The 19,005-nt window shown below is 35.5% G+C and overlaps 1 protein-coding gene across 1 annotated transcript in view; it reads right to left on the reverse strand.

The window, feature by feature from the left end:
- MYO6 (myosin VI) overlaps positions 1–19,005 on the reverse strand; it is an 82,297-nt gene that overhangs the window by 3,935 nt on the left and 59,357 nt on the right. The window contains 10 exon segments of the mRNA XM_009895762.1: positions 339–365; positions 2,913–3,044; positions 4,554–4,657; positions 8,043–8,081; positions 8,556–8,585; positions 11,811–11,971; positions 14,060–14,138; positions 14,497–14,705; positions 16,080–16,230; positions 17,470–17,560. Of these exon segments, the coding sequence (XP_009894064.1) occupies positions 339–365; positions 2,913–3,044; positions 4,554–4,657; positions 8,043–8,081; positions 8,556–8,585; positions 11,811–11,971; positions 14,060–14,138; positions 14,497–14,705; positions 16,080–16,230; positions 17,470–17,560 (1,023 nt within the window).

Below are 19,005 nucleotides of genomic sequence, written 5' to 3' on the forward strand. Positions count from 1 at the left end.
GGGGGGTGGGGGGTAGGTAGGGGGAGAAAAGAGAAAAGAAGTGGGAGATTATACGTTCAAATAACCTACATAAAAAGGTTATTTCATTCTCCCTTCCCATAACCGCTCAAATGGGTAGGATCTCACAAAAATAAGCAGTAAAGTACATTCATACATTACTAGAGTAACATATAATTACCATCAGTTGAAAAAGACTGCTAAATTGTAAAATAACTTTTTTTAACAATTAAATTCTATGTGCACCGTGTAGCAAAACACTGGATTAATTAATGTTAGTATAGGGCTCTCAAGTGTTCCTATTCTTCAAAGTTAGCTTAAATAACCATCTCCCCACTTACGTGAGTTGCTCAAAAATGGTGCAAAATCTGTGAACAAATATTACATGTTGAACAAAACATTTAAGTGCTGATCCTTTATCAGTTATAGTTACCTCAACATTTTTCACCAATTCTGATGACAGACAAATGGAAAATCTAGTTAGAAAATAAATACAGATGTTGAGCTCAGTATTTCATTTTCTGCCCTCTGACATATACAAATGTCTCCTTTCCTCAAGTTTCACAGATTTCCAACTGCTTCTGTTTTCATCAGGATTTAATTTTGAAATTGATTACTTCAATGATTTGCGATGCCTGTGACAAAAACTCAGTTGTATACATGCTAAGCACAGATTGCTGTAACAAATCTGCTAGTTAAATAACACAGTACTTTTAATTTTTGACATTTCTGCTAAAAAAAAAAAATTCCACACCTCTATTAATACCAAGTCTGCCTATTCCAACAATAACACACAAATCAGCGTTCAGCTTCCATACTGAATGTATGAATTTAATTAAAGGATACCTGTAAAATTCTATGACATCAGTGAAGAGACAGAAAGGAGAAACCACATCATTTAAAGCACACATCCACTAACAACCAAAAGACTTTTAGCTTAAACATGTAAGAAATCAGTGTTCCTTTGTACTGTCTTCTCAGATGATTATAATAGGTAGATGTGAAATGCCCATGTAGTATAATAATTTGCAATAGAAAGAATTACTTCTGACATTAGCAAGTCTCTAAAGGTCACTATCAGTTCTTCTGAACTGCAATGTTCTAACTTTTCTTCAGAAATACTAAGCAATATTTCAAGAAAAGTAAAAAAATGCAATGAAAAACATTGAAAAGAATGCTGTGTCTAACTAAACGTGATAAGACCATGAATATTCCAAGTTTTATTTGCACAAATCCAAATATTTTCTGCTCTTTGATACCTACCATCAGCAATATTGTGCACGAGTATTTATTTTACCCATTTAGCTCCAGACAGAATTTGCGAGCTCAAGTGTAAAGCATCTTATCACTTTGCAGAAGTTGCTTCAAATGCCTTTTCCTGCTGCTTCAGTCATAAGCTTTCTTAAAATCACTTTGCTAGGCATGGCCACAACGACCCATTCTTTAATAATATCTTTTTCAGGGGTTCAGATTTCACCTGTCATATAGCTGTACCAAAGTCCCCTGAAAAGCTCAAATTTTCAGGTAATGCTCAAGCAATGTATAACTCAGTATATCAATCAAGGGGAAGGAGAAACATTTGTATAAGAACTAACACTGGCACCCGTATCCCCCACATCCCAGACAATGCTCTAATCCCAGGCTAATGGGACTTTGGGGAGAGCATATTCTCCCCATGTTCAGTTTCCTCTGCATCTCCCATTAACTGTGCGGCCAGGAAGAATCATGGCACCAGAAGACATCAGGAAAGATCTGACTAAATTATTATATGTTTGCTGTGATTCTGTTCATTTCTGAGTTTACTTTTATAACAGATGATCACTGGACTTAGGGGGGTGTGGTGGTGGCGAAAGAGTAACAATCCACTCTACAAACATCACTCCAGAAACTGGGCACCTAGTTTTCAGGTGTAGAAGTGTTAAACAAGGTAACTCCTACACCTTCTTGTTGAATTTAAAAGACAGTCACTTATTCTCGTTACAACATTGTGTTGACAATAAACACCTAACTGTAAAATCAGCAAAATGACAGTCTAATAAGAAAGCAGGGATTATGCAAAATTTGTCATCCTATCATCAAAAATTGCAGTATCAACACTTATTGAATTTTAAAAAAAGAGAATGTAGCCTGAAATATATAAAGCTTACAAGTAATGTAAATGAGGAAATTATTAGCATCTTTAAGAAGTAGCTACATCTATGTCTATATATCTGTATCTTATGAAAAAAATAAAAGCCTAAAAAAAACCCCAAACCTCATTACCAATACTTTTTGTTTTTTCTGGACCCCAGATGTAACAGTGAACTACATAACAGAGCATGATTCCTTCCAATCTTGTTTTTTGCAGCACCAAAAAACCCACATGTAGTTCTCTGATAGATGGACTATTTAAGAACTATTTTTAGAATCCCTATTCTATCCTTAGGTGTAATTCTCTGTTCTGAACTATCACTAACTACTCCCAGAAATCAACATTTGTAATTGCAGAGGTCAGAACTAGTATGAACAAACCTAAAAAAAAGTCTCAAAATGCAAAGCACAGTTTCCTAAACAGAAAATTATCTTTCTTAGTCTTAAGTAGAATACCAACAAACATTTAGCAAAAATGCCAGCAACTGCAACACCAAATCAAGAACCATTTTTAACAGATGTGAGTTTGTATGAGAAGAGGTTTTAGGGAGAGCTATTCACATGTATCTGGGTCCCCTGAAAGTATTCTATTTTTTGCAAAGTATTTGCCAGTTACAATCTTTTAAAAAAAATTTACTTTAAATCAATATAAAAATACTCTAAAACCCCCAAGAATTTCCTTCAACCTAGCCAAACCAAAATTAATGCTAGAAGTGTTTTCTTTAGAATACTGTCACCAAAATTATTATTTGTATTATTATAAACACATAATTAACTCTCCTCACCATAATCTGTGACTGATTTGGGAGCACGCTGTTCCGTTTCCGCATTGCGTTTCTTATTCTTGGATTTCCAAGCATGATACACCTTTAGCCTTCTGTGAAACTCTTCTCTGCAAGCCGCCAACAGTTCAATATCTGTTTCAAAAATCAGAAAGGAAGGAAGGGAGGAGTAGGGAAAAAAAATCAGAAAAAATATTTATGAAATGTTTTTCTGTATTGATAGGTACATAATTTTAGATCAGTTTGCAACAATAATATGTTATAATACACTCAACCCTCGCTCTGCAGCAACAGGGCCTGTATTTTATGGCCCAGAAAGATCCCTGGAGTGCTAAATATCATTTTCTCCTTTAGAGGAATGGCAGTCCCCAAAGTAGCTGTTCTACTGTAACGTTTGGAGCAGTGAAATGCTACAAATAAGATCTTCCCTTTGCTATATTTGTCTGTTGGCATTATCACAAGCCAAGCAGTACAAAACCGGATAAACTTTCACTGCTGAACTTTATTTCTGCAACTGAAAAAAAGAAAATCAGCAATTTGTTGCCCAGAGAAGTTGTGGAGGCCCCGTCCCTGGAGATGTTTAAGGCGAGGCTGGATAAGGATTTGAGCAACCTGATTTAGTGGGAGACGTCCCTGCCCATGGCAGGGGGGTTGGAACTAGATGATCTTTAAGGTCCCTTCCAACCTAAACCATTCTATGATTCTATGAATTTGACTGCTCAGATCTAGGTTCTTTTTCCACTTTCTGAATTTCATGATACTAAGAGACTGAATGATTGCAAGACATTTTAGTCACGTAAGAGCATCCATACTGGCTTCACCAGGGATGAACACACATTAGCACCATGTATTACTGCACCACCTATTCAGTTGAAAACATTGCTCCAGTTTGCACGTGTGAAAATAATAGAGACACAGTTAGAATTTGGAGCTAACTTTGGGTTTTAAATACAAATAAAGAGAATGGATTTGTTTCCAATTTCTACATCCAGGGAGAAATTCTGAGTTATCTTAAATCAGAAATCAACCAACTGCTTTCAATCAGAAGCAGGAAGAAACAGTAATATTTAATAAAGGAATAATTCTTATCTGCTTCTATCTTCATAACACTGGGGGAAAAATTAACTAATGTCCCAACTATGAGCTTCCCAAATGAAGTTACACATTTTGAAAATTAAATAATGATCTGAACCTCTAAGACAGAAAGCATTTTACTCTGTGCTTTACACGACGTATTTGCTTTTTGTGATTTGCTGATAGCAAGAAGCAATAGCAAAGACTTTCTTAGAACACACAAGTTCTAGGTAAAGCATAATAACTATTATTTGCCTTGTGGAAATACACAAAACTGAGATGATTTAATTAAGAAATTATAATATGCATTTTATGGCCCAAGCAGTTTAACACCAGAAATACATAATCAGTAAAAGAGGTAACAAAGCAAACAGCAAACTCTTTACTCGGTACAGAAATAACTTAAGTTTGCTGTTCTCTTTGGGGTAACAACTTTTTAAAATTGACATTCATTCAAACCTGAATAAATTAACGAGCAAGTTTTTAATCTTTCTCATAGGAAGAAAGTAACACTTTTCATACAACTACAACTTGACTTCTCAAATCAGAAAAAAAACCCAAACAACTTACCACAGGATGTATTGATTGTATCACGAAGCTCTGCATATTTCCACTTACTGAGATCGTGCTTCTTAGTACCAGCAGCAGCTTTCGTGGCTTGAACTGAAGGACTCCTACAATTATTAAAAAAAAATATATATGCATTTTTTCAAGTATAAAACAGAAATTGTTACAATGGGAGGAACAGATCACACTACCAACACTGCAGCATGCTTATTACAATGAAAATCAGCAGCAGAGGGACTGAATGTAAATGCAAAATACCATTTTATTTTCAAGAGGTTCAAATGATTAAGAAAAAGTGAAGGCATCTTTTACGTCCAATATCATATAATAATCTGATTGGTTGCCTAGAGATTAAAAGGAATTGTCATTAATAGTTAGCGTTCATGTGTGAAAAGATGCATATTCTATTCATGTGTACTTCACCACATGCTGATGTACATTTTTCTTGGTACTAGTCAAGATGCAGAATACAGACAACAAAAAGTGGTCATACACATTTTTAGTTCCATTCGAAAAACAGATGAGGAAAAATATTTCAGAAAAAAAACAAGAAGGGAGAAAAGGTGTTTCCTCTGCTGTTCAAAACGTGATTAAAACAAAATCCTTGTTCCAAGACTAGAGAAAATATTTCACGTCTATGACGAAAGACTAATTTCAGAGAAGAAATCAAATTAATTCTATATTAATTGTACAGTAGCTGTTTGAGAACTGCAATATTTATTGGGGGTGGGGTGGTCATTAAGAGCTACCAAGGAAAAGAAAAACACTCAGAAGAAAGGCTGACTAGTATAAAAAGACTCATCTAGAAACAGTGTTTTTCAAAGGCAAAAGGTGTTCGTCATGTAGGTAGTATGCAATAAAGTCAACAGCAAATGCAAGTGAGAAATTATTACCAAAATGTACATCATCTTTAACAGTATGTGTAAGGTTATCCATGTAACAAACAAACATCACATGTATACGTATAAAGATAAACGTGAATTGGTTTTGGTTGTTTTTTCTTAAAAATGGCGTGGATAAGAAGTGGAAGATATCTCCCTTAGGAATGGCAAACTTCCCATAGATTATTTGGATATAAACTAAGTTCAAAACACTCCAACATTCAGTGACCAGCAGAATAGTTTTTAAGCACTAAGGAATTCAAGAACAGACGCACGGATTTTACCAACCACTGCTAATGCCCATGACTAAGAACAAGAGGCAAACTGAATTATCTTTCAGGATCTGAGACGATTTGTTCAGAAGAAACTAGATCTTTCACAGGGTAACAAACTACTTGATGCAATATGTCATGTTAAAAATTCACAAGAGAAAAAAACAGAAGAAACCAGGCCTTTTCAGCTAGTCTGTTTGTGCAGCAATAGCTTTGTGGGACTGTTAGATTATTACAGTATTTATAATCCAGTTAACATTATTTTAAAGTTTATTTTTCCATAAAGGTCTCATGTGGGACTATGAAGTTTTATTTTCCCTTTTTATTTTCCCTTTTTAGTTAATAGGTTATAAATACATTTTCTGTGAAAAATTTCTCTATGTAGATGTAGCAGTTCTGAAAGCAGAGATCACAACTGCAATTTATTTTCAAGTTTCATAGAATATAACAACCTGTTTAATCAAATGTTCTTCTTAATAGCAACTAAACCATCTCTTCAAATGTAATTAAGACTACAGAACTGTACTGTTCATTGCAGCATCATCTTAATTATGCCTACTCATACTACTAATCTGACTCAACACACAGCTTCCAGTTACGGTATGTGACAAGTCTGACACAGAAAATTACCTCTTTGACTTTTAATCAATACTTAGCTAAGGGACAGGAACTTTTCCTCACCCTTAGCACTACTCCTAAGCGTAAAACAAATGAGTACACAGTCTCCTTCAAAATATACATGTTAATATTTCGTTATCATTGGCATACCTGTAGGACATTAAAGGATTGCTGCTAAATGTAATTTCCGCTGCTTGGTGTCTAACCTTCTTGAACCCAATTTGACAAATCCTAAGGATTTTCCTTATTTAGCAACACTACCCACCACCACTCTAAGAGTTTGCTACATAATTTAGAGCAGCAGAACTAGGCTGTAAGATCTCTGGTTAAACTAGTAATCTTTAAGAATGCTAATCCAATTGAATGGCTTAGCCTTTCCATTACAGTACTACTCTGTGCTCTGCAGATCACTCTTTCGTTTTCTACATGACCTTAAGCACAACAGTCTAGCAGTAAGAGAAGGATCATACTTGACAATCAGTCTTCACTGCCTCACTTCTGACAAAGTTATATATCATAAACAGTATTTTCAGACTTAAAAAAAAAATCAGTCTCAAGTCAAAAGCCTCCAATATATGAAAAGTGAAAAAAATTTAGTTAAACAAGCATGCAGTAGGAAATATCATGTTTTGAATTCAACCAAAACACAGAGCCTCTGATTTTGCCCCGACGTTTTATGGTTCTTTTGCACATTAAGAATTGGCCATTGTCATTGGAACTATGTCAATATATGCAATACAATCGAGCCATCTAAATTCACATGCTAACTTAATTACACACAACATTGTTTATTTCTATTCTTAAAATGCCACTGCAAGAAAGAAATTTAGTTAACAGCTGCGTTCCCAATTACAATACTACAACTAGAAAAACCATCAATCGTGAGACATCATCTTCAGACTATATATACACAGCATAGTAGCTTGTTTAACAACAGATCCACTTTTAAGAACTCTGAAAAATTTTGATTCTTATGTAAATTTCAGCAAATGAATATCAAATGGTTATTTTTGTCCTCAAGTTATACAAAACATTTTTTAATTATTCACTGATATGGAAGACATTAATATGAATTTCTTTCAACAGAGTATTCTGAAACAAACTAGTATGACACTGTTTCAGCAGAACTGCGTTCAGATCTAAACCTGCATTCTCCTTTCCTCCTCCACCGAGCATAAAATCTTGCATAAGCATTCAAGAAATTGTAGAAGGGGATTTTGTTTAGATATCTTAAGAGGGGTTTTAATATGCTTTTAACATGGTAATTTTCAAAACTGCTTTTATTTGAAGGAAATTATAACTAGAATATACTCTTATTAGAAGCACTAACAGTTACATTAACATTACATAACTTCATTAACTGTGTTGAATCTGTGGAAATCCTCCTTTGAAAGACGCAGAGCCCAGTTTTCTATTATCATAAGAAAGGTGAAAAGAGAAGAAAGTTGGAGCAACATTATCAAAATTACACAAAATACCAGGATATGTGAACTAGTCTTATTCTTTTTATTTATATAATCAATTAAAATAGCAGAAAAATAACTGCTGAAAGAAGTGTTGGTAAAGGAAAGTTATCTCAAAGAAATAATTTACTTATCTGATAACCACTTAAAAAAAACCCAGATTCCATTATTTTTCATTCCATAATAATTCAACCCATTTAATGTGTGATTTTTTTTTTATAAAATGATTGATTCATTTGGTGTTGTCTTCTCACCTACCTAGACAATATTTCTGACATTTCTGTGGCCATTTGTTCCCTATAAGAAAATTGATAAATACGCATAAACCAAACACATTAATATAAAAACAGCCTTCACAACTGTGATCGTCTCTTGCCAACCAAACTGAAGCTAATTCAAGTGCACAAAAAAATTGGCTACTTATTTTAAATAAGTTTCATTTTAATATATATACACAATCCTGATTCTGTAAAGAGCAATAAATCACACAGGGCAGTGAAAATGGATGGTATGTGAAAAAATTTACATTAATTATATAATCATCTTTAAATAGATATTATTAGATATATTAGATTATTAACTTACTTATTAGACTTGAGAAAAGCAGTGGGTGTAAGGTATTACAAACTGATTTAAAGTTTACAGATGCACACTAATAAAGATTTTTATGGGGTATTAGTAAATTAAGAGGACAATATAAATTTCCTTTGAATTAATTAGTGTTACTTTTTTTTTTCTATTAGAGCATTCAAATGGAAAAAAATGCCATACGCAGTCATTTGCAGCTTTGTTCCATTGGCTCTGCAAATAGAAGATATTTATGTTAGATAGACTACTTCCTTGTTACCTTTCTAATAATCTGAAGTGGAAAAAGGTGGGTCATAGTATTTCCTGCTCTCTCACATCATATTCACAATCGTCTGAACTTATATTTTTTATTTTTTCTTACTAAGAAATGGGATTATATAGGCCTTTTTCTTCATCTTTCTCATTCAATCATGAGTATTATATTATTTTTAAAAAGATAAGGTAACCTGGAAAAAATGTACAAGCAAAAACTTCCTCCACCCTTTTACTCCTCCACCCCATCTTTCAAAATTGAAGATTATTCCTGGATAAACATATTACAAGAAAGAACAATAATCCTCATGTAGCTACTCTGGGAACAGGACAGATAGCATCTGCATGCAAGCTGTGAGAAGACACACGAGTCTAACTGCCATAGTGAAGACCCACATGCACAAATGTAGCACTGAATATGCTACAAATTAGAACTTATTTGGATTGTTCTAATGCAATGCACAGAACAGATAAACTCACAACACCTTCACTGAGGCTGGCTTATTTTGGTGCTACATGCTATACTATATGTTTCAATAAGCCACAGAAATAAAAAATATTGCACAGCCAAAGACAGATACCAATTATTTAACTAATTTTTTACCTAATTGCTAAGCAGTTCTGTTAATTTACCCCTAGGTGCATTCAATCTCTTATTACACGTGCTTTCAAATCGCGGATGAGTAATAAAATTGGACGAAGCTAGGAGAGGCCCAGCATATCCAGCACAGAATAAGCGCAAATAAAAATGCTGGATCTACTGCCAAAACAAACAACTTTTCTTCTTTGACAAGGGTCAACAAGTGTATTTCTCAAAGAAACTATTAATATCTATGAACTTTTACATATCTATGAAAACTAATGCTGAATGTGAGAAGACATTGAGGAGAAAGAGAAATAAAGTAGAGGCTACTCATTTTCAAATATGACAACATGCAAGTATCACACGTTCCTTAAAAATGAGCAAAATACAACAGTTTCTTCAAAGTGGCACATGAAAATCACCTTGTTCTTACTATTTTCAGTCCACAGGTAGTACAGCACAATGGAAAATTCCCTTTTCATGCCAACATGTAAGCACAAAACGATTTTTTGCGAAATCGTGTGAAAACACTGTAGAACCAGTATACTGCATGAATTCAGTATGGAGAGATACATGCTTTATCTTACTACAGCAAAATTTAACAGAAAAGGGAATACACATATATAAAAGTCACAGTGATTTCAGTGTATCATATGGTAATATGCAAGTCTCGAATCCACAAGACGGAAGAATATAACTTAGACTCTAGTAAAATTATAATTCACATCAGTTAAAATAAGTCCTGAGAATGTATGTTTAAATTATTAAATTACATGTTTTGTTCAAACTGATAAATAGTTTTCATTTCAGAGAAGAATTCCCACAGTTTCTACCTTTAAGGCAATTACTGCAGTTATGTGGATATCTACCCTCGCATTTCAGTAGAAGATACTGGGGTCTGGGAAAGGTTTTAGTTTGTTTTTAAACAAACCAAAACAAAATCAAAGCAAAGGTACAATTAAAAGCATTTTCTTCAATTTTTGGACATGCTTAAAACTCTTTGAAGTAGACTGCAGAAACAAATTAAAAAATTTGCTAACAAGCTAAAAAGAAATCTCATATAAGCAGAAATATATCTCTCTACTACTTTTTTCTAGATTTATATATTATCTTGTTCAAGAAAGGATTTACATTGCTATGTTAACTTCTTCAGACCATTCTTCACCTTCCAATCATTCAAAAACAGTCTTCATTCTCCTACTGCCAGCTACACAGCAGAGAACAACTGGCAGTCACAATTATCAGGACGGTTGGCTCATCATCCATTCCAGGACTACACAAGGAAGACAAATACCAGGATCACCCACAAGCAGTAGGAAACACTGGAGATTACAGCTTCACTGACAGAAAAGTTGTTGCATTCTCTGAGCCCTTCTTGTCTAATGCCTCCCTTCTTTCATGTTTAAGAGAAGTTTGCCTGGTTGCAACACTTGAGTGACTTTAGGTTTACCTTCAAAGGTAAACTGCACCAAAATCCAAACAGGAAAAAGTATGAAAATCTCCAGAATGCTGTCTGTGAAGCAGTGGACATCCAACTGAGCATGTTACAGTCTCATCTGAGCTAATATGACAGCTATTGTATAACTAAGGGAAAAACCACATCATTTTAGTGGAAGTGTCTAAAAATCAGTACTGTACATGACATAAAAATTACCTACCTATCTCACATAGGTATAACGGTTATTTAAAAAAGAAAGTATGCATCTAGATAAAATTTGAGTAGCAAAGAGAACACATCTGGGAGCTTGAAATTCCATGGAAACACTTGGGATTTTCTTACACCCCCTCTTTCAACCACAACATACTGAGTAGACTAGCAGTAATGAAGTCACCAATGATGCAATCATCTTCACAGGTGCCTTTATGCAATTTGATCAATAAGTACCATTTTTATGGGACCAATAAGTTGCTTCTAAGACGTCACCCTTTACACATGAAGAGCGCCTGCTTTGCAGGCAGCGTGGTTCTGTATACCAAAAGCCAAGCACTTGTTGTGATGCATCAAAAAGTTCAAACAGAACAAAACATTTAAGACAACGCTTGATTTTCAAATGCATCTATGTTAAATATATTCAACCCACTTTACAAGTAAACTTACCAGTCAGGACACAGATGTAACTACTATTTCCGAATTCAAAGAGGACTTCTTGTTGAAAAAAAAAAACAAACCACACACTAATTCACACTACACTACTGGAACCATCAAGTACCGGAAAGGGTATACTTTATTACTACTTACCACTGAAAAAATTCCATTCACTACTTCAAATGAGTCATAAAAATCATAATTTAAATTGGTTGCCATCTTTGCCAGAACTCAAAAAGAGAAAGAGAACTGCAGTCATATTCACAAGCACCTAATAAATTACTGGTGTAGCAAGACACAAAATGAAGCAAGTCTTTAAGCAAAAGCAATCTATTTCTAACAAATTTCACAAGTTAATTTGAAAAATATTCCAATATGCTGACTTAAAAGGTCCATTAATTAATACAAAAATATATAAAAACAACATGAGTGTGGTCTTCTCAAAGGCATCAGGCTAGGAAGAAGACAAAAAAAAGAAAAAAAAGAGAGAGACAAATTTAACTACTTAAAGCCATACCTGCGCAATCCTAAATCAAGCTGAGCCTCATCACTGATGAGTTCTGCCTCACTCTGGGCAATCCTCATTGCAAGTTCATGATCACGACGTTCCTGTTCAAGCACTGCCTGGTGCTGGGTTTCCTCTTCTCGTTCTCTAGCTAGCTGAGCCTCAATTTCAGCCTGTTTTACAAAAACACACCTTTAACCTTAGCCAATCAAACCCAAAATGCTACATAAGCAAATTATTAGAAAAATATTCTGAGTAGTATATTTATAGCTTTCAAAACATGCAAAATCACAGAACTGAGAAAGTAACAGCATTAGTATTTAGTTTGCCCCAAGAAAAACAAAACAGCTACAGATTGTTTCTTGGTTTTCATATAGTTTATCAAATCATTATTATCCACCATTTGTATTACCTTTTCAAATTAAATTGCCAATCAATTATTCCTTTAAAAACACATGAAACTTTTTGTTAGCTATTACAAAAATTAGACTTCAAAAGTTTGCAGAATCATTAAAACACAGATGATGGAGCAATATGGTTATTCCTCCATAGCACTGACACAATACTCCCTTGATATTCTGCACTCGGCATCACAGGACTTTGCAATAGGCATTGTTTTGCATGTAGGTCCACGGTTCATTTTGAAAAGGGATCAAGACAAATGCTGGAATCCTCTGTGGACCTGACCTGGCTTTGAATTTAAGCAAATGGTAAAATTCCGACTTACTAAAATGCAGAAGCAATCCAGATATACTGCCTCTGCAGAGCAAAACTGTAAGTCTGGTTTACCATCATTACTTAACAAAGGGTCTTACACACACGGTAAGTAAAATGCGACCATCCAATTCATACTTCTGAAAGTCATACATGCCAAGTCTTAGCAGTGCCTTTCTTGGGGCCCAAAAGTCAACAAAGGAGACAAAGTCACTTCCCACTAATCATCGTGAATTTGTACTACTAAAGCAGTGCAGTAACACCGGTGACTTTACCCTATGAAAACGATTTTAGATTAGCTGATAGTAACCACCACCAGAAGGAGAGATAATGAGTAATCAACTGTATGTGGAAGAAAGAAATACCCTACTGGGTTATGTATCAGCTTTGTATCCAAACACAGCATTTGTAAGTAAAAGTGTAAATTACATCTGTACATTACATCTGCAATGGTCTCCAAGCAATGACTGAGAGACTAGCCAAATAGCAGCTTCCTCTCTTTATGTTTAACTTCTGCAAGCTGGTAGTGTTGACTATTCTGATGCAGGTGACTGACCCAATAATATACGAAAGATTCATTTTTCATCAAAAGTTAGGCTATCATTTCTCTGTTAGTTCCAGTGACTTCTTTATCAAGAATGAGGGTGAAGTGACAGAACAGAGTATGCAGACACAAGGATAAGCAATGCTAGGCTAACTCCAGGGATGACAAGATACAGGGGGAAAAAAAAAAAAAAATCTGTTTCTGATTAATCATGGACAGGGCTTAAAACAGTCTGTAAACACCAGTGACAATGGCTCTGCAGTTGCTACAACTGCCCCCACAGGAAAGCTTTTTCTCCCTGAGACTGCTCTCCCAGGTCACCCAAGCAACCTCCGAGAAAAGAGGAAAACAAGGCTACAGGGGCTAAACACAACTTAGAGTGAGCTCATGATGGGATCAGTAAGAAGTGCCAGGAATCAGGGAGGGGTGGAAGAGCAGGGTTTGAACTGTGTGTATTTATTCTACATTCATGTAGTCAAAGGGCTACTAGAGACAGTCCTGTATCCTCTCATTGTGACCAATATTCTGAAAGTGTTTACAGTTAAGCTGTTACATGACACAGCCTGCGTCCAGATGTGACTTCTACCAAAAGAGTGCCAAACCTGGCTGACACGGAACATCTGCAAAAACTTCAAAGGCTAAACTAGGATTCTGCAGTGCTGTGTATTTTTAACTGCAAAATAGCTTTAAAAATCCTTCAAAAACAAATGCACCTCTACTCAATAGACTTGAACTTGCATGTGGACTAGAAATAGGTGATGTCTTGGGATGCCCTAATCATGATTTTCACCTTACATTTACTACTAAAGCAACATTGCTGAGTGACTCAGACACGCATTTATAAAATGAAGCCATTAGACTCTGTGGAGAACCTAAGCTGTGAAAAAGATTTTAAAAAAAAAACAAAAAACCAAAACAAACAACCACCCAACACCACAAAATACCCAAACCACAAAAAACCACCACCACCAAAAAAAAACCCCCACACAGCTAAAACATTAACCTGCATGCGCTTTTCTTCCTCTTCCCTCTTTTTCCTCTCTTCCTCTTCCTGTTTTCTCTTTGCCTCAATCTCAGATTTCCTATTAAAAAGAGGAGAAGGAAGTGAAAACATGTTATGATGCAAATGGACAAGAGATAGGAAAGCATATTCCACAAAACTGAATGGTAATCCAGAAGTCAGTACAGTCCTGATACATGTACAGTCAAGAAACATTCTAAGTCCATCTGTATTTTCAGCTGCATCATATAATTTCTTCCATACTCTGACTACACTTACTTTATAAAACACTGGGAAGGGAAATGTTTTATACTTCATAGCACACGAGGAGTACAATCCAAGTCACTCTCTTTAAGCATAGGAGTATTAAAAACAACCTTGTTAAAGTGCCTTTCTTAGTTTCTTCTCATTCTATAACCAGTAACTTATTCAAGACTCACAGACGTCTTTCCTGTTCTTCCTTCCTTCGTTGTTGCTCTTCCTCTTCACGTCTCTTTCTTTCTTTTTCCATCTCCTCCTGGATGCGTCGTAGCCTCTCTGCTTCCTCCTCTTGCTGTTTCTTCTTTTGCAGTGCACTCAGAAGCTGCTCTGAGCTTCTAACTAAAGCATCATATTCTTTCTGTATCTGTTCCCTAGTCATTATAGTGGTCTGCAAAATGAAGAGGGGATTATATTCTTTTACCTTTGTACTTCACTTTTAAAAAACGTGTATTGAAAAAATATTAAGTGAAATGAGAGCATTAAGTAGTACAATTAAATTATATATACACTTCAGGGTGGGGGAGCTTGAGCAAATCCTCCCCTTCCTTCCTAAATTCCCAGGGACCTGTTACTCTCCTTTCTCATATAAAACCACACAAAGTAATCTCAATTTTATCACTGAAATTAAACATGACTTCGCTTTAACACATGCCTTCAATTTTTTAAACCTTGCAGTTTTAAGCAGCAGAAGATAATTCTTACCAAGCTAAGATGAAAACTAAGGGCCTCCTATGTGCATTTTGTGTTGCGTTCTTAGCTGCTATAGTGGTCATTTACAGCTCTGCCTTTTACGTCATAGCACAGAGCAGTTTCTCTTAATATGTCTGCTAACGCTCAGAAAAAGTGTTGGACCATGCTGTGACTTTTTTTAAAAAGGTATTAGTAGCAAGTAACAGGTTGAAAATACTTTAAAAAATAGCCTTTACTATGTATGCTTTCAAACCTTATTGACAGCTAAAATTTAATTTCATTTTACAATTCACATTGATGGGTACTAATAAATCTGCAATACGGGGTGTTTGCTGACCTTTTCTGAGGGTGTATCATGATGACAAACAAATTATCTTATTTTTATTAGAAAAGAGAACTGCAAGTGGACAGGTTAACTCTATCATCTTTTCATCCATGATGTTAAATAGAAAAATCTTAATACAGTACATTGAGAAAGCTGTAACACTGCATGAAACAAAAATTCAACACATCAATTTTTTTCTAGCGTTAATTTTGTTAATTTGCTTTCATTTTGTCTATGTGCTCTTACGGTAAGAAACTAAGTACTATAGACCCTGAAACATAACCAGCAAGCTGAATTCTCTTTACTACCAAGTCTGAAAAAAACTCATAATGGGAATACAGATCTTTTTACTCTGTGATAAATGCTTGTACGTTTCAGCCCTGTAAACATTGCTAATAGGCATTATTCCAATAAAAAAAAATAATAATAAAAAAAAAAATCAACAAGCAAATTATTAACAACGCTTGTCTCACAATATCAACATGCATTTTTGCTTTAAATTCTCCAGTGCCAATTTTAAAATGCAGATAATAATACCAGTCTAGACGCACGCATGCAGTTTCAGGATTCACTTCAGTTACGTTCAGAAATAACTGTAAACAGGATTTGCCCAGTGCCTCTGAAAATTAAGACTTCTATATTAAAATGTCTTTTCTATTAAGAAAAATACACTGGCCTTCTATTTTAGATTAAGTTTTTTTAAAAGATTCCAGTAACAAGAAACTATTTCTCTAATTATTATCATACCTTAATTTTGGTCATCAAAGCATCAATAGAATACTCCAGCTCCTTGACCTGCTTGCTTGTCTCCGCCTTCCCCTCCTTCAGAACACTTACTACTTCATTAAATTTATCAAGTCTCTTCTTCAGGGTACGCACTTTTATCAGGCCATCAATGCTGTGAAGGTAGGACAGTTTCTTTGTATCGAGATGTTTTCACAAGGCGGTATTTTTCAAACTACTACTAATCACTTATATTAAAGTAGATAGGGGAGACAAGTTACACCTTCTGATAAAACTCACCCTCTTTTTTGAAATTCAAACATTATCACATGAAGTAACTAAGCAATGGAGCCTTTTGCAAATAATAATTAAAACTGATTCGCAGACAGTGACTCAAAATGGAATAATGTGGTTTTATTTTGAGAATTAACGTGGGTTGTTGTTTTTGTTTTTTTTTTCCAATAACATATCATTAGTATCCACCGGAGGATTTTGACTGGAGTGGAAAAAAGTTGAGTTGTGCCACTTACTCAAAGAGCAACTGAATCAGATAAAACTTAACTACACAGCAGGGACCCCACCCATCAGATCCCACAGGGCGGGGGGGGAAGTCTGGAAAATAAGAGTCCAGGAAAACTTGGAGCTTCTTAAAGAACTAATACTGAAGGCCACATATACAAGTTACAACTCTGTGGAGACAGTCTTCCTAGACAGAAACCACTGAACTGGGATTCAGGAAAACATCACACAAAGACTAGAAAGTAAATCAAATCCTTAAAGATGAGTACAGAACAGCTTAATAACATAGGGACGTGGTCAAAAATGCCAAGGCACACAATGAAACATAACTATCAAAGGAGGCAAAAGAAAATATTTTATAAGAACACTACTATTAAAGAACCGAGAGTCAGATCTCTATCAAAGAGCAAAAAAGTGTCAGCAGAGCTTAATAACCAAAGCGGTTTTTCCATTGGTATTCCATGCAGTCAGATTAAAACTAATGGAATTACTTAATTTCAAAAGGAGACAAGACAGACAGAACACAATTATTTTTAAGATAAAAAAGAAAGGGGGCCTATAAAGAGAGGTGTGAAAGGGTAAAGGACAAAACTTAATGAGCCTAAATCTCATTTACAGAGACTTAACTAAGGATTTCTGATAACCAGGCTATAACTGAAGGATTTTATGAACAAAGAGCTAAACAAACATCTCTTAGGAAAGGTTCAGATTTAGTCTGTTCATCCTTGGGAAAAGAGATGAAGAACACGGCACCTTTCAAAATTTCTTTCAGTCATACTTAGCATCATCCTATGACTTCAGATATATTTAGTTAAGCATAGTAAATCCCTTCTTTACATTCACAAGAAAATATGATTAAATATCCGTTTTCTTCAACCAAGAAATATCCTCTTACCGTGGTTTGTGCTTTCTCTTGCAAAGCCACATACGAATAGTCTTTTGGATTTTAATGCAGGCACTGGCTCGATATTTTATCTTATTTTTCACTGTAAACACACAGAAGATCTGAGTCTCAATGGTTTATACAATGTAACACAACTCCTATAGTACTCACACACCTAATGGCTCAAAACTGTATGTAGACTATGTGTGCTTGAGAGCTAGGTCTGTATCGGAACCACAACACTTAAGACACAGCAGACAAAATTCACAAACCTGAGCCAGGCAGAGAGGCTCCCTCCCAAAACGAACAGAATGAATTACTTGCATGCACAGTCACACACATGCAACCCCCTGGCTTCAGATTCAGAGGCATCTGTAAACTCAGTGAAAAGTCACTGGACCTAGCAAGCAGGAAACGTTCAGATTGAAGTCTAAGTCCTGCACTGAAGGGTAATCAAGTACGCGATATCTGCTAGAGACAATAAAGCGTGTGCAACTTTGCTGAGCATTTCCCTGCAGTATTGAGATGAAAGAACACAAAACAAAACCTCCAGCTGTTGTTCTTGTAATACAGCCTTCATCTAAAGACTCAAATGACTGGGACCAGGAGGCAAGTGCACAGGCACAGTATGTGTGCTGAGCAGCTCGGAAGTGCAACAATAAATGCAGTTTTTACATATCTACTGGAGGCAGCGTAGATGCCTATGGACCCATGCTGCCTTTAGTCACCAGCTGAGTGCGTGGTTTGTGAAAAAAGTGATACTTAACTACTGGACTTAGGTGACCACAAAGATGCACTCTACTTTTCGTGTGCCTATTTCAGCTTCATTCTGAGGATAAAATTAGCTCCTAGTTTCCCATAAAACACAAAAAAGTAAGGCACATGAAACCAGCATATTATTTCCTTGGGTTTCTACTTTTTTGACACAGCTACAGACTTGCTGTCCTATCTTTCTAAAATATGTACTAACCGGCGTAAGTTTCTAGGTCAAAAACATGATTTTAGTGGTACAGTTCCTGATGTCTGAAACCTATGTGATAAGAATACACAACTTCTATTTGCCCTACTATAAACAGCAACAAATAGTATCCGATCAGTGACAACTGTCACAATGACAAATGTCACAACTGTGCTGGCCCAAATGCACAGCCATAAGGCATGAGGACTTCATACTTTTCTTCGCCATCTTAATGTATATTTTCTACTCTCCTTGTTATTACAGATCCCTGACATCCTACATCAGGCCTTTCCCCATCTTGCAGACATCTTTACTGAAATACCCCACGAGCACCAACCTCTATTCCACACTGCCTCAATTCCTACCCTGCACAGTAAACTGGGCAGGCCAAGCACTTATAAATGGGGATCAATGGTAACAGGCACTTATTTGCTGATCAGCAGTAAATCCTGGAGTGGAGACATTGGCCCTGTAATTCATGTCAGTGCTTTCAAACAGGCAGTTTCTGTCTGGAGATGACAAACTCTGTGCACACACTTTCCACAACTAAATGACTCCATATTGTCAGCTGAGAGCTGAACTACTGTTCT

This window comes from Charadrius vociferus, unplaced genomic scaffold (genome assembly GCF_000708025.1).
Source record: "Charadrius vociferus isolate BGI_N301 unplaced genomic scaffold, ASM70802v2 scaffold362, whole genome shotgun sequence".
NCBI lineage: Eukaryota > Metazoa > Chordata > Aves > Charadriiformes > Charadriidae > Charadrius > Charadrius vociferus.